The sequence below is a fragment of the Alosa alosa genome, chromosome 7, assembly GCF_017589495.1.
Source record: "Alosa alosa isolate M-15738 ecotype Scorff River chromosome 7, AALO_Geno_1.1, whole genome shotgun sequence".
In the NCBI taxonomy this organism is placed as follows: domain Eukaryota; kingdom Metazoa; phylum Chordata; class Actinopteri; order Clupeiformes; family Clupeidae; genus Alosa; species Alosa alosa.
This window is the reverse complement of record NC_063195.1, coordinates 31,088,594-31,112,548: the sequence shown is the minus strand read 5'-3', so window position 1 is coordinate 31,112,548 and position 23,955 is coordinate 31,088,594. Positions and strand designations below refer to the sequence as shown.

At 44.2% G+C, this 23,955-nt stretch overlaps 2 protein-coding genes across 4 annotated transcripts; both read right to left on the bottom strand.

Moving 5' to 3' along the window:
• Window positions 1-430: 430 nt before the first annotated feature.
• LOC125297198 (phosphoribosyl pyrophosphate synthase-associated protein 1-like) lies at window positions 431-18,675 on the bottom strand. 3 transcript variants are annotated; one of them, XM_048247385.1, is made up of 12 exons: window positions 18,233-18,675; window positions 17,737-17,843; window positions 15,500-15,552; window positions 15,019-15,085; window positions 9,742-9,914; window positions 7,095-7,210; window positions 6,730-6,785; window positions 5,739-5,884; window positions 3,587-3,625; window positions 2,145-2,215; window positions 1,407-1,553; window positions 431-745 (listed from the first exon to the last, which is right to left on the bottom strand). In XM_048247385.1, the coding sequence occupies exons 2-12, from the start codon at window positions 17,817-17,819 to the stop codon at window positions 587-589; spliced, it is 1,110 nt and encodes a 369-aa protein (XP_048103342.1). In that variant the 5' UTR covers window positions 17,820-17,843; window positions 18,233-18,675; the 3' UTR covers window positions 431-586. The 3 variants fall into 3 exon arrangements, with proteins under 3 accessions (XP_048103342.1, XP_048103340.1, XP_048103341.1); XM_048247383.1 differs by lacking the exon at window positions 18,233-18,675 and having other exon boundaries at window positions 17,737-18,223; XM_048247384.1 differs by lacking the exons at window positions 3,587-3,625; window positions 18,233-18,675 and having other exon boundaries at window positions 17,737-18,221.
• A 791-nt stretch (window positions 18,676-19,466) lies between these two features.
• On the bottom strand, window positions 19,467-22,530 carry si:dkey-45d16.4 (trichohyalin). Its single transcript, XM_048247381.1, has 4 exons — window positions 22,443-22,530; window positions 21,310-21,574; window positions 20,743-20,939; window positions 19,467-20,249 (listed from the first exon to the last, which is right to left on the bottom strand). The coding sequence occupies exons 1-4, from the start codon at window positions 22,474-22,476 to the stop codon at window positions 19,885-19,887; spliced, it is 861 nt and encodes a 286-aa protein (XP_048103338.1). The 5' UTR covers window positions 22,477-22,530; the 3' UTR covers window positions 19,467-19,884.
• Between the last annotated feature and the right edge of the window lie 1,425 nt (window positions 22,531-23,955).

The window sequence follows — 23,955 nt, the reverse complement described above, 5'->3', positions numbered from 1 at the left end:
TGCATGTGAGTGCAGTCTTTTCTGCATTTTCTACATAGTCAAACATAGTTGCCTAGATCAGACATACAACACCCCTATTTAGAGATAAGAAATGCTAATAGAAGGCAAGAGTGGCTGGATCCTTGGTCTCACTGCATCTTGGCCCCATGTCTTGAGTGTGTGGGCCTCTGTTCATGTCCGTGTACGTGTGAGAATTTGTGGGTGGGTTCAAAACAAGTATCTGCAGTGGTTTGTGAAAGCCTTTGTATTTGTCTTTGCATACGGTAAATATAGCATGTACGAGAGTGTGGTGCTTGAGTAATATGCAGTGTCAGTATCAGTGTGTGTGTGTGTCTGTATGTGTGTGTGTGTGTATCTGTATGTGTGTGTGTTTGTGTGTGTGTATCTGTATCTGTATGTGTTTGTGTGTGTGTATCTGTATCTGTATGTATGTGTGTGTGTGTGTATCTGTATGTGTGTGTGTGTGTGTGTGTGTGTGTGTGTGTGTGTGTGTGTGTGTGTGTTACGATGGGTAACAGGCTGCCACTTGGTCCCTCCTCCCCCACCCCAGCGCTCCTGCTGGTCTGTCTGGGCTCCTCGGCCAGGCTCAGTCGTCCACGGTGATGTTCCGGAACAAGTAGGCCATGGACTCGCCGTTATGGGTGCGGCGGATGGCCTCTGCCAGGATCATGCTCACGTCCACAGTCTTGATCTTTGGGCACTGCAGCTTCTGCACCTCGTGAGGGACCGTGTTAGTGACCACCACCTGAGAGAGAGAGATAGAGAGAGAGAGAGAGAGAGAGAGAGAGGAGAGAGAGAAACAGGATGTTGAACTAACTAATAATAATCACTCAAGTAACAGAGCAACAATGTCATGATATGTTAATGTACCAATGTGTAATCCTGTAAGTTGTATTACATACAGATGTCGTTAACTATGGTAGCTAGAGAGGCCATTGAAGTATATTCCACAGAGCAAAGTCACAGAAGACCATGTGAGAACAAAGTTTGTGCTGATGCAGTCCAGATACAAACAGGGACTAATATATGACTGTTGCATTTGGGGAAGTTTGAGCTGATCAAGTTCCCTCCTGTGAAGTATTCCGTAAACTGAAATCTATTTTGTGGCTCAACAGCGCCCTCATGTGTCTTTTGCCTGTCACTGGTGAACCCTGAGCAGTTTTTCCAAAAGCTTTTTTACAGTGTTTTAGTGACCGGACTGGACAAATTCTGCAATTTAGTTTAAACTAATCTGATGTCATGTGATTGAGAATGGACGTAGGATTTAGATATCAAATAACACAACAAAAATTCAGGTATAATTGAAAAATCCAAATCATTGTAATGCCATGTAACCAGGTTTAAATTAGTAAGCATCATACATATCAACATCTATGGATGAAGCAGTGCATATAAGAGCCCCTTACCTCATCAATGGCAGACTCTTCTATCAGTCTTGGGGCATCAGCGGAGAGCAGGCCGTGGGTGGCCATGATGTAGATCTTATAGGCACCTCTCTCCTTCAGAATCTCAGCAGCGGCCACAAAGTTCTCCACGTCGTCTATGATGTCGTCCTGTCAACAAAGTGAAGATGTTAAAAAAAATAAATGCAGTTCAACTAATAAAATCTTTAACAACTTCCATCGGCTTGTTTGTTTTGCTATATTTCTGTCCTGAATGGCATTTCTGCTAGTTACAGTGTCTTGAATGAACAAGAGTGGAGGACAAATTAATTCACAGTAATGTCAGCATAACTGTGGATGTCTTCAAACTGTTAAAGGAACCGTATGTAAGAAATGTAATTCAATTAATCATAAAATGGCCCTGATTTGTCACTAGACATTAGGAAATCATGCTAATTTCAAATACTAATATCACTGACAACAGTAGTCCGACCAGGTTGGACTACTGCCCTCAAGTGATGTTGATGTTTACATATTTGTGTTTTAGCCTGATCCGCCACCTTCCACCTATCTAGTAATCACAAAGTCAGTAGTGTTTCGGCATCTGGGTTGCCAGCTCTGCTTTAGTTACCACATCTTCGGTGTACACCGCTCTACAGTATTTTGAAAGTGATTGTAGTACCAGTTTTGGCCAAAATCCTACATACGGTTCCTTTAAGTCACAGTGACTGTTCCACAGAGTATGTAGTAAAGCATTCTTACGATAATGATTGCGATTCGGCCACCGACATCCCCCACCACACTAATAGGAGGTTTCTCTTTCGCCATCATCACTGCAACACAAAAGAAAAACAATTTTCAGAGATAAACCGGTAAACAAAATATTGACACGTCAAATCACAAATAAACAAGGGCTAATTATGTCAGGTAAATTAAATTAAAATGAAATTCCAGATGACCAGTGAGAATGCATTAGTCCACTGCACATGTCAATGAAGATCCAGTTGAACTACAACTATGATACCATATAATTGGCTCAGTTAAAAACAGCAACTAGTGATTGATTGCTGTATACACCAACAGCAGCTAATGATTCTTAAGCACTGGTATCAGACTCAAAATAGAACGCAGGAACACAAGAGAAGACTCTAAGGAGGAGGATCCACTCTAAATAGGCCATGCAAACAAATTAGAACATGGAACATGAGAATGTCATATAGGCAGTGTATCTAAAAGCTCCAGTCACCCATTGAAAACTGCCTCCTTCATGCAGCTTTGCCCAAGACCAAATAAGGCCTCTTGCCCAAGACCAAATAAGGCCTCTTGCAAATGATGTCATGAGAAACATGCGCAGAAAACAAAAAGTATGAAAAGATATGAACTGAAACAAATTGGTATTACCCCCAGGGGAACTGGACCAGAATAAAACACTGCCTTGTTAGAGCTAGCTTTCTCTGGTCATACAAAGGAAGCTGGCTTTGGACATTTTAATAAAGTGATCTATGGAATAATGAAATCAGAGTAATGTCTGAGAACACTGAAATGATTTCAATCAATTGAGAATAAAGTTGATGGCTTGAGTGTGGGCAAGCTATAGTGTAGTGTGTTAGCTATAGCAGACTTCTCATCACGTTTTCACGGCTGTGTTAACACAACATCGCTAACAGGGATGACAGTGAAACAGGAACTGTCTGTGCTCTGCCACCAGCTGAAGGAAATGAGCCAATTGGGAAGTAATTATCTTATCCACCTCCTGCGACAAAGCCAAATCAGAACTCTGAGAGGATGGCTGCTCAATATGCAGAGATCATCTGACCATAGCCAGGATCTTCAGAGCGAAAGGAGAGAGAGAGAGAGAGAGAGAGAGAGAGAGAGAGAGAGAGAGAGCTTCCAATCTTAGCCATTAAGAACAAAAGGAGTAAGACGAGGAGGCGTGCTGTATTCACACCTTCTACATATACATGTTATCTTCAGTTCAATGGACCCATGTGGACTGGGGGTCTATTTTTAGGGCTATACGGATCGTTGGAGGTGACTGGAATTCAAAGGGGTTCATAATGGCTGGAGGTTGAAAGCCCTCAGGCAGGGGACAATGGGAGTTTACATGCAGGAGGTTGAGATGGGGGAGCCGTCGTTAGCGTTAGCGTGGTGGCTATATTCTAGAAGCAGAGAGGAGAGAGCTAGAGCCAGAGCAGCGGCCGTACTTGGAAGCTCTATTCCAGGGAACGGTGCTTGGTGCCTCCCTGGGTTGGCAGTGGAGAGACGGATCACATAACAAAACACTTTAGTTCAGACAGAGCCATGAGTGCACAGCCACACACACACACACACACACACACACACACACACACACACACACACACACACACACACACACACACACACACACACACACACACAAACACAAACAAACAAAACAAGCACACACAAACACACAGACACACACACACACACACACACTTAGAGCAGAAACAGCATTCCAGTGCCTTCTTGTCCAGGCTAACTGGATATGGAACAATGTTTTGTGGTGAGAAACCACAGGTGACGCATACCACTGCAGGGCGAAGGCAACAGCTGTGCTTTTCCCAGTCACAGCCCTGTCACAGTCATGAGGGACTTACACACCGCACACCCCACACCCAAGCAGTCATCAAGCCACAATCATTTAAAATCACTAACGAAGATATATGTGAAAGATCTAACCTAACAGCTAAACATTTAATTGTGGTCCTCCAGTCATTCAAAGACAACAGCAGTGAGGTGTGGTGAGGTCTGACTCTGGATCAGTGGTGTCTTAGGCTCTGGGAATGCCCTCACCCACTCAGCCTCCCATTCTGCTACTACTCCACACACAGGGAGAGTGCTGACCCAACACATTGACCGAATAGGACCTCCACACACAGGGAGAGTGCTGACCCAACACACTGACCGAATAGGAGCTCCACACACAGGGAGAGTGCTGACCCAACAAACTGACCGAATAGGACCTTCACACACAGGGAGAGTGCTGACCCAACACACTGACCGAATAGGACCTTCACACACAGGGAGAGTGCTGACCCAACACACTGACCGAATAGGACCTTCACACACAGGGAGAGTGCTGACCCAACACACTGACCGAATAGGACCTTCACACACAGGGAGAGTGCTGACCCAACACACTGACCGAATAGGAGCTCCACACACAGGGAGAGTGCTGACCCAACACACTCACCGAATAGGAGCTCCACACACAGGGAGAGTGCTGACCCAACACACTGACCGAATAGGACCTCCACACACAGGGAGAGTGCTGACCCAACACAGTGACCGAGGAGACCAGAGGAGCTCTGCGGCACTAGAGGGATGAGTCGGCCCACTGCCCGCACTGCCCCTCTGGCTGCTATAGGGCGCTTGGTACAGTACTCAGGAGAGATGCACTGTGGGAGTGTCAAGTGGGAGTGTTTAGCACTGAACAAGTGAATATACAGCACAGGGAGAGCGTCCAGCACCAAGATCCATGCTGTGTAATGAAAGCCGAAAACAGTCCGAGGTTCAATATGGAATTATTTAACCTAAATGGTGATGGTCGGTCGCGGAGAGGGCATGGCTTTACCATGAATTTTGCTACATCAAGTTATAACCAGGTGGAGCAGGTTTGTTGTTTTTCAAGCAAAACAACAATAATTCTGAGAGAAAATGTATTTTGGCAAACAAGCTCTCAAGGGCTTTGGTTAACATGACCAGGCATTTCAGAGAATTAATTTCAGCAACAAATGGCTGGATGCACACTAATAGTTACTTTTGCCGTGTCCATTCCCAGAGAGACGAATGACCGGGGGCTGCCCCGATTCCCAATAAACACTCGAGTCACGAGTGGCGGTCACCCAAGCAAGAGTAATCAGAACATGAACTCCATGTTCTCCGCACTACAAACAGCCTTTAATTGCCTGTTAAATGGCCGGCGTGTCCACTCTCCCCCGGGATCAGAGGCGGAGAGGAGTGGGGAGGGGAGAGTACTGTAAGAGCTTAGCTGGGCACTCATCTTGGCGAGACGTCCAGCCCAGTCGTTTCCTTCCAAGGCTTCAATAAAATCTTTGAGTGAATAACCTTTCATTCCACAAAACCTGGGAGAATAATAACTGTGAATGTGTGTTTTGTGAGTCTTTGTTTGCATTTTAGTGCTATAAACCATTACCATGAAGTACTGTATTTAAAGTGTGTGTTTTTAAAGTGCATTTTTAATGTGTGGTTTCAAATGTGTGTTAATGACTATCTTACTATCTGCTCTTAAGAATTTAAAGTGTGTGTGTGTGTGTGTGTGTGTGTGTGTGTGTGTGTGTGTGTGTGTGAAGAGGAGAGGCAGTTCCTTACAGGGCAGGTCTAGGCCGGGGTGTCCACTGGATGAGCGGACCAGAGGGGGAGACTGACGTCCATCGGCCATGTCTGACTCGGAACACTGCGCCTCTCCGTGCATCACAGCGAGCCCTAAGCGCAGCCTCTCCGCATAGGACTGAGCTCTGCATGAACACACAAAATATCTTCATGATGAATGCAGATTTCACAGTTAACACATTACCGTAATTTCCCAACTATTAGCTGTGGTTTAGACATTGATTTTGCAAAATGTCTTCAGCTATGAGGTTTAGTACACGGGGACAGTTAATTTGGTATTAATATGTTTTTTTTTTAACTTGCATAAAACTCTGTCCTGCGGTTTACGCACAATGTGGCTAATACACAGGAAATTACTGTACAACAGTCTTTTTTCCAGATTTAGTGGGGTCTAATATTAACATGAAGGTGCAACAAGACAAGAAGTCACATTTTTGGCTAGTCCCAACTATCTGTTACAACGGTCAAATTCCTACTCAAACCCACACAAAAAACAAAGGATCCAGTGTGAAAGACCTGCGGGATATATTTCACACAACATCTCTATTTCCCTAATTGATTAGCTACTTTTTACAAATGCCATTAACAAAATGTGGTATTTTCCACAAAAGAACGTTCAAATCCTGGTATTGTGTTCTATTGCTGTTGTATTCCACACTCCTACAATACTGACAAGCATGGCCAGAATATTGTGCTCCCAAGTGACATTCCAGATCGCTATAATACTGTAACATTAGACTTGGTCAGTGTAGATTTGGATCCAAAGGAATTTTGGATGAGATTTTCATCCAATGGAACCGTGAAAATAAAGTGAGTGAAAGCATCCATTGTTTCCCTGTGTGTGTATGTGTGTGTGTGTGTGTGTGTGTGTGTGTGTGTGTTTAAAAGGCCTGACCTTAACGTTGTGCACATTATGTTATGCCAACTGAGCAGCAGGAATACATCCTAAGTAATCCCAACCTTTCTTTACCTCTTTGCAGCCGAGGGGGATTTGGCGACAATAATAGCATTTCTGTAATCTGGGATCTGAACAGGAAGAGAAAATGAGGCGATATATTACTAACTGACCATGATCAGTTTGCACCTTTCAAAGAGCACTAGAATACTGTAGTTTTTTACTTAACTAAACAACTCAGAACAGCAACATATACATTTCAGAACTTAATCTAAAGGTATGACTTTAAAATATTGAAGTTCAACATCAACTCTTCAACTTTTCAATGTTAAGTGACTGCCATCGGTCAAATGTCTCAGCACCAGAGAAAAAGTGCCTCAAAGCAGCATAAAGAGACATAACAGATCCCACAGTAACAGGTAGACTGTACTCCTCCGCACCTCCTCCTGGATGTACTGGATGAGAAATGGCGAAGCCCGCAGGTTGTCCACGGGGAAACCGAAGAAGCCCTGGATCTCCTTCTGGTGTAGATCCATGGTGATGATGTGAGTTAAACCTGTCAGGCAGCAGGTGGTAAGAGAGGAGAAATTAACACTTTGGTCGGGAAGGTGTTGATGAGGCTGGTGGCCTGTACTGCTGTAGTGTTACCCTGCAGTTCCACCAGAGCCAACAAGCAGCTCTGCCATCTCAACTCACTTACATTTATTCATTCAGTTGACACCTTTATCCACAGCTACTGACAAAATGAGGATTCACATTCAAGCTACATTGCAAAGACCAAATAAACAAAAAAAGCAGCTAGAAGGATGTAGAATAAAGTGCATGGTAAAGTGCATGTTTGGTGTGTTGGGTTTAGGGATGTAATGATTACCGGTATAATGGTAAACCATGATAAAAATGTTGACGATAACAATTACCGTTTTCATTTCAAATATCATGATTATCATGGATGATTATCACGGTGTGGAAACCGTGTGTTTAATCCTTCCCAGCTTCATCCAAGCCTGCTTTTGACATACAGTAGGCCTGGTACAATGAAACAAAACTGGTACCCTACTGATTCTGTTATCTACTTAATGGATTTAACTGTGGCACAAAGCCAATTAAACATGACCAAGGAAAAAGTGAACGGGTCAACACACAATGTCACGGTAACGTTATGCTATGAATTAAGAATGCTCAGCTCAGCCAGGTTTGTTTGTGCAGTCAGGATGTAGGCCTATGAATGTGAATGAAAATATGCCCTTCTCCAGTAGCAATAGACCACCTTAAAATGCACCAGAATAAAAGAATCACATCTACTCAGTAACAATTTTTTAGCCTCCCTCAGCACCCCCTCTATCTCTATGAGCACCCTCAGATGAAAATGAGTTCCAGTGTCCCTGGTTAAATGTTGCACTTTTGATAAGGTTTTGCCTATATTTTGTAATAGTAAATGCTGTCACACTTTTTGAAACTATTTCAGCTTGTGTAGGCCTATTAGTCCTTTCTGAACATATTGAGCACACTTTTAAAAATATCGCGATAATACCGAAAACCGTGATAATTTTGGTCACTATAACCGTGAGGTTACATTTTTATATCGTTACATCCCTAGTTGGGTTGTTAGGTGTGTTGGGTTGCTAGGTGTGTTGGGTTGTTAGATTTTTGAGTTGTTAGATGTGTTGGGCTGTCAGATGTGTACGGAGAAGAGGTACTCTCTGAAGAGTTCAGTCTTCAAGAGCTTCTTGAAGATAAAGAGGGACACCCCTGCTCTGGTGGCATCCGGGGGTACTACAGATGAAAATAATCTGGATTGCCGTGTGTGTAGAAGTGGCAATGCCAGAAGACACTGCTTGGACGAACACAGCGGTTGAGGACTAACATAAGCCTTTGGGAGAGCATTTGAGTGAGTGGGAGCAGACCCAGTAATCACTTTCTAGACAAGCATTAGCAGTGTTGGGGAAGTTACTTTTAAAAAGTAGTGTTTGCTCGTTACTCGTTACTTCTGAAAAAAGTAACCCGTTACTTTACTTAGTTACCCTCTATGGAAAGTAACTTATTACGTTACTCGTTACTTTTACGTTACTTTTGTTGCTCGACTTTGGGCAGAACCCAATATCTGTTCCTAAATGTGTAGGCCGACATAAATTTCTACTATGGAGGACATAACAGGTATTTATTTTGTGCTCTTTATTATAAAAAATGCCACAAACAGAGCACTTGACAAGAAAACATTGGGCTTATACTGTAGGCTTCAACACCACCACTAAAGCCCTATGAAACAATATCAAATAACATAGCCTCGCTACATCTTGGGCATATAGGCGAACACAAAATATATGAGGGCTTTTTTTATAGATTTATACTCTTTCATTAAACAGGCGCTCCTCCGAAATTTGGTGAAAAGCTTGTGCAAATCGTATCAATAGGCTGGCAGTTGAGTTAACGGCAGTAGACAAAATCAGGGGACAGTGTAGGCTAGGCTTAGCCTGACGAGCCAGACCCACATTTGCTGCCGCTAGGGTGCGTCTAGATTTCTAGGCTAGGCTAGGCTACAACTAACACTCACATTCCTCCCCTTTGTTTCAATGAGTTCGAAGTACTAGACTACCTCCATCCCTCAGAAGTTAGCGTCACGTACCATGTGGAGCTATGATTGCACTTCATGCTACCAGCCTCTGTCACGTAGGCTGCTGTGTGGAGCTTGTGTCTATTGCGCAAGCGCGCAACTGAGAAAGCAGCGTCGCTGTCAAATCTGTCCCTGGGAAAAGTAACGTTGTGTCGATATGAAAAAGGAACTACGTTACGTTACCAAATTTTCAGTAGTAACGCGTTACACTACTTTTTACTCAAAAAAGTAGTTACGTTACTGTAACTTGTTACTTTGTAACTCGTTACACACAACACTGAGCATTAGTGACTCTTCACACACACATGCAAAGCCACAAGCAAGCTATTGACAGCCTGCCATCCTGCTGAACAGTAATTTGTCAGGGAAGTCACTGTAAACCTGACTACAACTGTGGTAGATTTAAAGGCTAGTTCCCTGTTCAGGAAAGACTGGTAGATGGACAGAGAGATGGATTTACGCAACACAGTAGCTACCTGCTTTGGCCAACATGGACGCCAGCAGCTTGCACACAATGGAGCCCCTCTTCCTCATCTTGCACTGCTTGCTGTAGGGGAAGTAGGGGATCACCCCGATGATGTTCTTAGCGCACGACGTCTTCAGGGCGTAGGCCATGATCAGCAGCTCCATGATGGCGGTGTTCACATCTCTTCAGGAAAAAGAAAACAGAGAGATGACAGAGAGAGAGAGAAGTGGAAGAGAGAGAAGATTTTATTGAGGCGAAGCATGGAGAGGTGTCAGTCTTTCTATTGATTGGAAAATGTAAGTGGTCTATCCATCTTCTGTAAGTAGTAGTAATAGAGTAATAGAACCTGTCCCACTGCACTTAATCAGAATGAATGACATGCTTCCACTTGGACATCACAATTGGCTGCTTTCATTTCAGCTCGATTATGAGTAGTTCTCCTTTTGAAACATGAACGCCATCTTGTATTACCGTCCTGACACTGTGCCAATACTGGCACTCGACTACAGCTTTTCCAGAAACAGGCGCCTGGGCACTTGTGCCAAGGCATGCACGTTTAACCCTGTATCTGAGAAGCATTTCTCAAGCCCATTAGACCTCTTTAAAGGAAGCAGCCATTGTTCACGTAAAGTCAGCTTTTCTCCATGCTTTTAAAGTGAGTCTTCCATTTTTATAATTGACCTTTATGTCAGGTTCCTACCAACAGACTGGTCCATCAATGGAAAATAAGGGAGTTTTCTGTATAAACGAGGTCGTGTAGGTCCAACGCTGATGCATACCATGCAACCTCCAGAAACCCCAAATGCATCATTACTCCCCAATTTTACAAATTCATCTTTCTGTATGGCATGCACCTTGAGAATGCACCCATGTAAGCCTCTTCTGTTGTCCACTGTCAAACTGTTGGCAACACCCAAATATCCAAAAAGGCAATAAAAATGCCCTATAATATTTTATAGGCAGTAATAATGTTATGTTATTATTAAAATATGTTTTGTTACCGTGTTTTATTACATGCATTGAGAGAACTTCTTTATCACTGGTCTCTTGCAGTCACCCCCACAGAGCCAGATGTAATGCCCTAGTCCCGGTCTCTTCTGTAACCAGACACTAATGAGTAAGTGATGGAAGCTCTGACCTCGCACTCTTCATGTTACCAGCTCACCTTACCAGCAGGAGCTGCCGGACCAGATCCTTTCCACAAAACAAAACTCTGCTAATGTGCTGGACTGAGCAGCCCCACAGGCCCCCCAGTGTTTCCCATACATTCACTTATATGTGGCAGCCCACCACAATATCAACACTGACCACCAAACAATGATTTTCCATGTTGTACTATTTAAATGGGATGGAATTAGTTTATAGAAGAGCTATGTGCACCTTTGCACAGCCTCTCCTTGTATCTCAACAACCTAAATGCACGTTTAAAGAAAACATTAACAATTCTGCAGTTGTTGGCATAAAATGGCATCATAACCACGCTGCGTTAATTTGTTAAAAACTGTTGCATTCAAGTTAATTCTGCAAACATACCACCACAAATATAATTCAATTCTGTGGGAAACACTGCCCCCACAACCATGCTAGCTAAGCTAAGCTAATCAAAAACTGCGGTGTTGGTATATAAAATGATGCAGTCATAGACAGATAGCTTCTTTAATCTTTAATCTTAGTGAGTGCCAGGTCTATCACCTCAGTGGACTGTCCCCCTGCACACACAGTAACGGACACAGTTTAAGACAAACACCTGAGAGCCATGCCTGAATGGATGACTCGTTAAAGGGTATGACCTCGGGACAGGACTGCTATTGCACACTAAGACTAACTCACACCCCACAACACTAAAAGAGTGTGCGACTGAAATAACAGAAACGGATGCCAACATGCATGGACAAAGTTGAGTTCCTTTACTTTAATTCCTTTACTTTAATTCCTTTACTTTTCTTTTTTGTTTTGAAAAGAAATTCAAGTACCATCAGGTATGTAATTAGATCTGCTACACTTCTGATATGAAAACCCATGCTGTGTGTCTGTCCATAAGGGTCACAAGAGGCCAGTACTCTTCTTCATCCAGTCATCTCATCTGTGCTTCCATTCAACTGGACGTGAAGCAAAAGTGAAGGCATGCATTCATCTGGGTCACTGCACCCACGGAATGGAACTCGATCACGTAAACAAGGCCTCACCTTACAGACCAGCACAGAGTCTTTGTTATTCACAACAATATGATTTAAAGAGCATAGCCACTAGCCACATTTTACTTGCAATGACAATTAAGATGGCATGGAGTCAATTTATAAGACCATAGATCGTGCAACAAGGTAAAAGAAAAGGTAAAATAATGAGAAATACAAACATACAGTCATGGCTGAAATAGTTCCATGAAAAAAGCAAAAGCCTCAATTTTTTCTTTGAGGTAATTTGAAACTGACAACAGTGATCAGTATTTGCATTCATAAAAGTTAGACTTCACATTTGACTCAACAGAATATTTTAAATATTAAAACAAATGCAAATGGTATTGATTGAAATTGGTACCTTAAGAGACCTTTAATCACTTCCAACAAATGCTTTCTGTAGCAATGAATGAGACTTCTGCATCAGTCAACACATAGTTTTGCCCACTCTTCCTGAACAAACTGCAAAGTGCCATCAGTAAACTGCATGTTTCAGCTACATTCAGAGATGTTTGAAGAGATTTAGGACTGGACTCATATAAGGCCACTTCAGAAAAGTCGAGTATTTTTTCTTCAACAATTCTTGGGTGCGTTCAGCCATGTGTTTTGGTTCATTATGCTGTTGGAGAACCCAATAACCTGTGAGTGAGACTGAGCTTTCTGACACTGGACTGTTTCACTCCAGGACACCTTTTAGTCCTGAGACTTTAATGTGCCATGCACAGAGTCTAGGCACCCTGGGCCAGATGCAGCAACGCAGCACCAAAACATAACCAAGCCTCCTCCATCTCTCAAAATTGGTATGGTGTTCTTGTCTTGGACACCTTCATCTGTGAACATAGAACTGATGTAACTTGCCAAAAAGCTCCAGATTCACCTCATCCGTCCAAAAGACATTTCTCCAGCGGAACTGTGACCGGTCACTTAGAACCCGACCGATATGGGAGACCAAGACCAAGACCGATACCGATTTCGATATTTGAGGTCTTTGTTCTTATCTGTGATAACACCATGGCCGCGATAACTTTGGAAATGCTTTATGATGGTAGTTATTGTTTTTTTACACCATTAAAGGAGAATTCAATATGTGTGATATTGACCTAAAGTGTGCTGAAACATGATACTGAGTGTGAATGTATGTCTCATAGCCCATCTCGGCTTGTCCCCTGCACTCCAAAATCTGGTGCTAGTTAGCCGATGCTACCAAAAGCTTTTTCAATGGGTTGCCGCGGCATCGGCCTAGCCATGCAAACAAATCACTGTTTTACACCATTTACGAGGTTCAATGTATGGCCACACTTCATTGATAGACTTCCGAGGGCCCTGACATTTAAAATGAGACCGATGCCGAGGCAACCCCATTGAAAAAGCTTTTGGTAGCATCGGCTAACTAGCGCCAGATTTTGGAGTGCAGGGGACAAGCCGAGATGGGCTATGAGACATACGTTCACACTTGGTATAATGTTTCAACACACTTTAGGTCAATATCACACCAGAATTCTCCTTTAACAGCATTAAGCAATGTGATACTATGTGTGATTGGAAAGGAAAATTGCATAATGTAAGATAACATTCATACTCTCATATGACTTAATGATTTAACACATTGCCCACGTTGCGTCTGCGTCTGGATTGCAGAAAGGCTCAGTTGCGTGTCGATTTTGGCATCCATGTGCAACAGGATACAGCAGCCACTCTGCTGCCACTCTGAGGGTGTTGTGCAGTATGTATGTTGTGTAAACCTCTTCATGCCTTAAGGCCGGCTGCAGACTGCCGGCGCGGCGTGAGCATGGCGGCTGCGTGCCGTTTTCTCTATTTACACCAGAAACGTGTCTGACGCGGCGCTGCTGCTGTTGCCGTGTCTGTACACCTGTATGTTTCCCATTAATAAAATGCTATAATAGCATGGTCTTCAACTTTAGTTAGTCAATATTTTTTTATTTGTACATTTGTTTGGTCCATTTTCAGTATGGTCAGAAAATGTATGGAGTGACAGTCGAAGGAGAAAATTAAAGTGCTGTTGTTACTTGGTATAACCACATTATGTTTCACAAATACACAACAATCAAGTTAGTCTCCACCACTCAACCAATGCTAACATTATTTTACTGTTGGACGTAATGTTAAGCTGGAAAGACAATACTGGAAATTTTGATGAAGGATCAGTATTTAACTTTCCTTTGCTTCATTTAAAAATAATTATCAGCCGTTATAAATGTCGATACCAATAGATCGGCAATAATATCTAATATCGGCCGATAATCTCATCACAACGATTTATCCGTTGGACTGGCTTTTCAGCCCAGTCTGGCTTTAATATGTTTTTTCAACAGTGAAGTCCTCCACGTAGCCCACTGTTGTCCAAAACTGGACTGTAGGTGTGATCAGACACGATACCTCAACGTCAGAGTTCACCTTGGAATTTGTCTTCCAATATGTTTCTGTTCAGCCAGGGGTCAATGTTCCTCTTGCAGCCTCATCCAGTGAAGTCGGCTTCAGTCCCATTCACCTTAAACTTGTTAATAATACACAAATGTGTTCCTCAGAACATCAGGCTTCCTGGAGATATTCTGATCATTTGTCTATCATGTTTTTTTCTCTGACTCAACTCTTTCCTCTGATTTCCCTGGTCCATGTTTATTTAGGTGATACCAGTGATACCAAACTGCAGTGACTACTTTTCTCCATTAAAATAGGCTGAATTATTGAATACAAGATTAAATGACTCAACCTTCTACTGTACTGTATGTTGCTTCAGTCCATCTGATAGACGGCAGAAACTGTGCTGTCAAATCTGCAGAAACAGCATGAGTTCTGGGTCAGCCTGTTTTTTTTGTTTTTTTCAAACGTAGTGGTGAGTGTCAAAAGTGGCACAGCACATTTCCAAATGCCCTTTGAGCTGCAGTGGCACGCCGCAGGCTTCACTGGCGGTCTGACCCCGCTGACTAGACAGCACTGCAACAAAACCAACTCCAGCGCGGTGACACCGCAGCACTCTGTAGCGGCCTCGTTTCCATGACCACTGACACTAACACCTGACCATGATGTAGGTCACTCACTCACTCACTCACTCACTCACTCACTCGCTCGGGCCGCTGAGAACACCTTACCTGGGGATTGTCTGGATGATGAAGATGTCTTGTCCACGCACAGACTCCTTCACGTCTACTCTTGTTTCTATCAGAGGAAGAAAAAAAATTTATGAAAATAGAACAATGTATTTCAGTCACCAAGGACGCTTGCTAACACACAGGCAAACTTTAGTGGCGACACAACAAAGAGAAATACATGACAAAAACACTTTTCACCATCTAAACTACTCGACTACTCTGAGGATAACGTTATGCTTCAGTGTTTCCCATACATTGACTTATTTGTGGCGGCCCAACACAATATCAACATTGACCACCACACAATGATTTTCCAGGTTGTACTAAATTGTGCTTAAATCTGGTTAGCATCACAACCATGCTGTGCTAATTTGTTAAAAACTGTTGTATTCAAGTTAATTCTGCAAACCAACCCCCACAAATGGAATTCAATGCTGTGGGAAACACTGTGCTTGGATTAAGAAGCATGTAGTTCACAGACCTCTGTTGGACTCCTGGTAGACCACAGACTTTCCCAAGTCAACACCAAGGCGCCTGTTGGGGGAGATGCACACACGTGAATAGACTACGTATTTTCACAATCACCACCCACAAGACAAAAGTACTTTTACAACCCACAAAACAAACAAACACACACACACACAAACAAACAAACACATACCCACACCCAAACGTGCATATATACACACACACACACACACATGCTCTTAAGCAACCAATTCCAGGGATTCCACAGTAGAGAGCACATACAATTGGACAAAGAAACAAAAGCAGAAAGCAGTTTATGACCAAATTCACTCCTACCTCCTGTGTTAAGCAAGCAGATAAAGCAAGGCAAGGTCATCAACTTCCTGAAGACAGCTGACTAAAACACTAACCATACTGTATGCAGCTATATGCAAGACATGAAGTCCACCTTTCAACACGCTGACCCCACCAGAGGACAGAAGAAGGAAATGGGCACTCAATGACACAAGCAAGAGTTACAGAGGGGTGGTCCCTATTATGTTGACTGTCCGCTGATAACAGCCTCTCTCATAAAAATGGACACAAAAGGTTAGGGGTCATAAAAGTGTCAAGATGGTATGGACAAAATGGGTGTCCCTCTGCTACACGGAGTGACCAGCCCTCGTGCTGGTCACTCCGTCAGAGGGCAGGGCAGGTCAATAAAGTTTAAAGCCTCATAGTTGACGCAGCAACACAGCGCACTGTTGCACACTCGCCCATATGGGGCTGTGTCCTCTCTGCTGGGAGACGTCTGTGACTGTTAGAGGACATACTGTAGGCCCTGAAAGTGAAACGAAAAAAAAAAAAAGATTACTATTTCTCCTGTAGTATTATGTCAGTGAAGGGCCAAGACAGTAATAAAGTAAAGAAAACTAACATCCTTCCAAAAGGGGGATTGTTAAATGAGAATGATCAAAAGAACAGGAGAACAGGGCAGGCCATTTTGGCCCACTCATAACTCTGCTGAATGAGGGGGCCATTTTGCTGGGCAGACAGTATGAAGCAGGTGGTCCCTTGTAAGTGGGCTCCAGCTGATTGTTTTAATGAAAGGTTAGGGTTCCCTTTCCCATCGCCCATCTCCCAGTGACAGGGCCAGGATGGGTAGGACAAGTGGCTAAGGGACAGGACAGGTAGGAAATAACTGCCCAATTTCACCCCAAAGGGCAACTGCTCTTTCAGATCCCCCTGAGTATTTCAGTGTATGTGTGCTGTGTGCATCTGTCAGTTTGTCTGTAAGTGTGTGTGTGTGTGTGTGTGTGTGATCTTGAAATGCTTGTCCAACAGACACAGGACTGTGGCTGGCAGCCATTACCTGATTCAGCAGGATAGCCACCCCAGCCTGCCCATCACAGTGACACAGCACATCTGTTCAATGTCTCTGTCTTTGATCCCCATCATTTGGAGAGGGAAAAAAAACATCTGTATCACTGTACTCAGATCAGCTCTTCTAGGGAACAGCTCAGGGTTTAATGGGTTGTTGCTTGTGAGCCTTTCATCTTAGTTCATGTTTCCAGGACAGTGCCTTGCTTGAATCATAAATAACTGGTGCAGGCACACAGGCCATCCAGCGCAAGAGATCCTAGCAAAGGAAGTTTTTCTACCGGTGAGGGTCTCTAGAGATTGTAGGCTCAAAAAGTCTTTGATATGCTCTACACAATGGTTCTTGCCTCAGTAAAACATAAAATAGATCTGACAGTAAAAATCCCTAAAGCCGAGGAAGACTGCTCGACGGTCATTTGACTTACTCCACAAACTGGCTACTTTGCTTGTCCAATACCTTAAAAGGCACTCTGCTGTTATGGTTTGTGCGGTCTTAAAACCCGAAACACGATACATGACCCAAACTCAACACAGAGAGTGCGGACCCTGGGCTAGTCCTAATGCCGTCCCGGTGAGTGATAGTCTGTTGTCCAAGCAGATCAGGGAGTCACCAGCACCTCGCTCACAGATAGAATGTGTCACTGAGGTCTGACTTGGCTGAGGGGTGAGGGGCCACACTCTGACAAAGACAACATGCCAGGCTGGCAGGCCAGCCTTGGAAAGAGAGAAACAGCAAACAGATGAAAGCAGACCACACGTTTAACTACAGTGCTCCAGGACATTCTTGTTCATCAGATATTCCAAAGGGGTTAACTGGGAAACACTAAAGCCTTCAGTAAAGTAAACAATTCAACCATGTAAGTATACAGAAGAAAATGTTAAAGCACTTACTCTGTGATCTTCTTGGCGAGCTCTGTGCCTGCTGTGGTAGAGTTGGCAGAGAAGACACGATAGCCACTTTTCCCGACATTCATTCTTGACTGATAATCATAGGACAGCTTCGGTGATTTAGAATGAAAGAGAAGAGACTTGTGAGGTCCAAGACGACTTTTTGGCATGTCTTCAACTGTTAGCTAACACTGATTCTCCGCAAGACAACAAATGTACAGTGGTATAATCAAGACAAGCTTTAGCTATGTGGCATTCTATAAATGACAAACCTACACTTATAGTAAAGTAGACTAATATCCTATACTCTAGTCTTGATGCATCAGACTTGGTTATACAGACAACATTTCAACGACATATGCCCTGTGGCAGCTACGGCTAACTGGAACTTCAGTGACCCGTTTTCCTCTGTCGCTACCTGCGAAAAACAAATCCACCAGCATAGCACAAAAACTGTAGACTACCACCAGCAACGCTGATCAGAAGAAAGGTAACTTACTGAATACAGTGATTCTGCATTAAAAACCAGCGGGACCTCGGAAAAAGCACGAGCTGCTTGCTGGCCTTAATTTTCTTATACGCTGTTTCACCGAACTAGGTATTACAACCCAAACAAATTCGAAAGCAACCAGCCACCTACGGGTGTAGACTACTATTAACTACGGTTAGAGAACCAGTCATCGATCGTTCGCACAACGATGGGTTTGTCTACCATGCCATAAACAAGGAAAAAAAACTGGGCAATAGCAACGTTTGTACTTCGCTCCTTAGGCGTATTACATAACAGTCGATTAACTGTTTCTAAATGTTGCCCTTTCACATCCTTTTCAGACTGTATTAAACGTGGAATCGGATGAAGGATAACAAAAATAAAGCTACACTTGCACCACTGTAAACTTTGTTGCAATGCGGTCAGAATAAAAAATCCCACAAACGTTTTCATTGGTTAAACCGAGTAGTTGACAGACAGTCCGATACAACCACTGTGAGTTTGGCATCACGAGGAAAAGAAGGCGGTTCCTGTTATATTTCAGCTAATCACATCTATGAAATGTCTACCGGTCAAAGTAGAGGATGTCCAAAACACTGCATTGCATTTTAGAGCCTGGAGAGACTCTTCCGTTTCATTTGTAACTAGGCTTACAGGCTAGTGGGGCTGGGACTGCAGTGTTTCACTTCAGTTTTAAACTTGCCACAAGAAATAGAATGTTGTTGAGCTACTAAGCCTTAGAAATTAGCCTGTTCTAAAAAGTATAAAGAAACAGGTACATTTAAACAAATGTGACCAAAGTAACATAATTCAGTCAAAAGTAGGCTATAGTTGATGTGACTAGTCATGTCAATTTAATGAAACCACACAACAACAAGTTACAAAAATAAAGGACATAGGCTAATTCTAATTACATTTATTTATAAAAAGCAACAATTACCCAGCATTGTAGGAGTGAAAGGAAAAGGCATTTAAAGGGACACCAGGCAACGTTTTCGTGTTAATCATCTTCGTAAATCGGTATATGGTTAAATGACTCATTACGGGGCGAATGAAGGCTCTCTCACCCGCCCCTACTGCCTGTAGGAAGAATATCCCACTTGCAAGTTTGGTGTATCCTACCCGCACGACCCGAAGCAGGATCAGTTTACAGCACAGAGGCAGGCTAACTAAACGCTAGAGATTGTTGCAAACGTGTGTATAATGGCAGAGCCAGCGAAGAAGCAGCGAAAACCCTTGACGGAAGATGCAAAGAAAAGGAAAAGAGCTTCAGACCGAGCGAGGGGGAGTTTCGTAGAGAAAAAGCATCAGGCTTGCCTGGTGTCCCTTTAAATGCTGTCCACTAGGTAAACTGGCAAAGGTTTTAGGCATCAACCACAAGGTTAAAAGTCTTCAACAATGTTCGGCATAGAAGGGGAGAAAAATTGTCTTAAGAATTTCTTCCCATGAAGTTGAAGATGTTTTTTTTTAACACATCTTATAGCCCTTCTGAAATGTCAACATAGTTTATTCCTCAGAGTTCCAGGACGGTGTGACAAACGGGTCTGCATGGGTCCAAAAAAACTCTGCAGCATTGCGTAAAACCTCTGACTGGTCTCAGAGCACATCCCCCCACTCATTCTCTCTCTTACTGTTCCAGGCCCAGTAGCCGTCGTTGTCCTTCATCCCTCAGCATCCTTCCCCCTGGCCGGCTCTGGGTTCTTGAGCACCTTCTCCCGGAGAAGGTCCAGGATGACCTGCCTCTCCTGGCTCTCCAGCTCGAAGCGTCGCTCGCGCTCCCTCCTCTCGACGGCGAGCCGTTCGCGCTCCAGGGCGATCTTGCTCCGCTGGATCTCCAGCTCCTCGCGGCGCAACGCCATCTCCTCCTCGCGTAGACGCTGCTCGGCCTCCGCCCGCTTCTCCAGGAAGCTCAGGATCTCCGAGTACGTCTGGCAGCAGCACTGGCACGCACGCTTGGCCGTGGGCGCCGCCAGGTCCACCAGCTCCTCCACCCCCTCCGCCTCCTCGGGCTCTGGGGTCGTGACCGCTGCAAAGGTCAATGGAGTCAAAGGTCAACATATGTGGCTGTATTCTTGCTCTCTTCTGCTAAAGAAAGTTTTTGTTATGCTCACTTGTGTTGAATAGTTAACCTTATGATATCTAAATCTTGAGCTAAACGTATCTATTACATTGTCACAAAAGTTCATATAACCAAGTTATATAACCAAGTGTCTCAAAACACTATGATTTGCTGTGGCACAGTATTTTAGTGCAACTGTACAAAAAAAAAAAAAAATTATGATCATTTAGGCACTGCTGTAGATCAGGTTCCATGCACCAATTTTAAATTCAGGACAGGTATCTATTTTACACTACAATATTTCCATTCAGTGTTATAACATGGCTGATTGGCTTCGATAAAGCTCTGTCATGTAAAAGGTATGTTTGTTTAAATAACTAAAGGCAGCTTATCTCTGTTAAGCAACATCATTAGTTAGCTTATTCTGAGGTGCTTGTGTTTAGCGCTGCTGATTCCTCACCTGTAGGGGGCTCTGTCACAGACAGCAGGTTGGGCTTGTCCTGTTCTGGCATGCTGAGCTCCTCCAGGACTCGCTTCCTCAGCTCCTCGTCCTGGTACTTACTCTCCTCCTTTCCCGCCAGCCCCTTCTCCGCCTCCAGCTCCAGCACCTCGTGGAGCAGGTCCTCCTTCTGCGCGTACAGCCTCTCTGTTCCAAACCTGAGTCATGGACCAGAGGAGTGGACAGGGAGCAGCATCACCAGGTGCCTACAGGAACCACTCGAATCCTCTCAGGTATCGTGTCCATCTCTTTTAGTTCACCTTATACTCCTCAAATATACTCAGGGCCTAGTTACTCTGGCAGATGTAAGCAAATGCAGTGAGTCAGATGATGGAATTCTTTGGAATGTTTCAGTAGCTAACTTTACACAGTATCTCCATCACTAACCTTTTGAGTTTTATCTATATTTCTCTATACTGTTTGAAATGATTTCTTTCAACCAGATCATCAAGGTCACGATAATGACATACTAAAAAGGAACCGGAGGATCCTCCAACAGCGTTGGATGAATGGGGGTGTGTTGCGTACCTCCGCAGACTGGCAAAGTCCTGCTTCTTGTAGTAGTCCAGCAGCAGCATGGTCCTTTCACGGCAGCGCCGGGCATCCACCTCAAAGTTCTCGTCCTGCAGGGCGGCCGTGATGATCTCGCCCACGCGCCCCCAAGAACGGCCCGTCTCCTTGGACTTGAAAGGGTTCTGGACGATGACCTCCCGCAGCAGCATGATGTCATGGCGGGCAGAGAAGCGGACCTGACGTTTGCGGGGGGTGGTGGAGGGGCCAGCCACGGAAAAATCTACGTGTGTGTGTGTGTGTGTGTGTGTGTGTGTGTGTGTGTGTGTGTGTGTGTGTGGAGGAGTGGATAAAGTGTATTAGTGTGAGTATATTTTTACTTATTCATTAGACTGTACATAATCATGTAAAACATATGCCCACTGTAAAACACCCAAATATCATTAATACATTTTCAGAGAAATCACTACTGACATGTCCATCTGGTTTTAAATAGCTCTGATAGTTGCAAAGGGATAGATGACATTACTAGAGACAAACTTTGCAATAACTCTGCAGCCCTGTGTAATAATTATAAACTTTGACAAAGATGACCTGCTAACATGTGTGAGTGTCATCATTACTGTACATACACAACTCACACATGATAACTTGTAGGCCTTATATTCCACCAAAGCCCTGTATTATAAGCTAGATATATTTGTTAAAGTGTAGCCAAACCTACAGTCATGATAAACTTACTCACTTTAGTCTTCTGAAATTGTTAAGACATGCCCTATAGCCTGATTCTTTATTGAGCATTTACAATGTGAAAATAGGTGCATGTGATGTGATGTTTGCGTGCCCTACAGAGGAGCCTATTTGGATGCAGAATCACGAACAACGTTACTGTAGCTGCTCGGTGTATTTTGCACCGTATTTGGCGACTGCCGAGTGACGTCGCTTTTAATAGGCTTGCCCAGCACAAGTAGACGTTGAGTCTGCTCTGCAAAGACTACGCAGTCAGACAAATAAGCAAGGGCCGAGCGTTCACGAGCGACCGTGCGTCTCTGAAACCCGTTTGACATGTTGTCATTGCTTTTGTCCAGCCGTCAGCGGCTTGATTTCAGCGAAGGCGTGTTAGACGTAGCAGTTTATAGCAGAGGTCTTACCATTGTCGCTCGCCATTTCCACCACACGTTCCATGACATCCGGAATCTGTGATCAGCTGACACGCGGAAACTGCTGAGGTCACCGTACACGTCCAGTCACCAGTACAGGTTACATTCTGACGTGTAACTCAACTTCTCGGAAAATCTGGAATAACCGGAGATATGTGTCTTTGTACATCCATTAACAATCCACTAGAGGGCATGCAAGTACAACAAACATGTCCAGCCTCGTTTCATTTAACTGAGATGGGTGGCTGTGGAGAAAACGTTTGTCTTGCGCCCCTGAGCAAGTCGACAATGTATAGTTACAGAGAAAGAGAGAGATGTGGCTTACTATTAACTATTTACAGATAGATAGATAGATAGATGTGGCTTACTATTCACTATTTACAGAGAGCTTAACTTAAAACACAATAACAGATTCAGAGACATTTGTACATATTCAAGTCAGCTCAACCTTGAAGTCTGTGACTAAAGTGCATGCGCCCACTGTTCTAACCATTTTCATATGTAATTACTTGGCCTGCTCTGATGCAGTGATGGGATCCCACAACCATAATGTCAACCGTGATGTAGTGAGACTAAATGTTTAGCAGTTTTTTTTCCTTTGGATATATTATGTTGCTTTATTTTACATGCACCAGAGCATGTCAAATTAAGTGGAGTCATGTCATGTCAGTACTGACCAATGTCACTTGGACAAGCTCAGCCCGACTGCCTCCTTGCGCTCTCTTGACCTTGAACCCCAGTTATCACTGCACAACTCCCCCGACTGCCTCCTTGCGCTCTCTCGACCTTGAACCCCAGTTATCACTGCACAACTCCCCCGACTGCCTCCTTGCGCCTCTCTTGACCTTGAACCCCAGTTATCACTGCACACTGCCCCCCCGACTGCCTCCTGCACAACTCCCCGCTGCCTCCCCGACTTTTTTGAACCCCAGTTATCACTGCACAACTCCCCCGCACTGCCCGGTCCCGTTCACTTGCATGGCTGCCGGACCGCTGCGCTCTGCTACGCTGCGCGTGGCCTTCTAACGCGTTAAATGCAGTGTAAGCAAGCAACTCACAATGAGAGTTATGAAATAATCACAGTAATGGGCCCTGAGCCCCCTGAGTGCACTCCTCAAAAGCTGATCTTGACAGACCAATGCGCTCCGCTCCGCTCCACTCCCCGGCTCTTACACAAACTGATCAAACTGAAGGCCGACTAACTGTCAAACTCGACAGCATGGGGTGCGGTGGGGGTAAATCAAGGGCAGTCACTGAGGCTCTGAAATCGGAGGGTAAATATGTGGCCATGCTGCCTGCCTGGCTTGGCCACTATTGACCCCCCAACCCCCCACCCCTCCTCACTAGCCAGAGCGTTTGCTCCATCGGTTCAGATGGACACGGCTCGCTGTACTGGTTTATTCCAGTTGCTGGCAGCTCTGTGGCTGAGGGAGGGTCACTGAGGGTACGCCGGGCAGCATGGGAGGACCAGCGGAGTGGTGGAGAGGAGAGGAGAGGAGCCGCT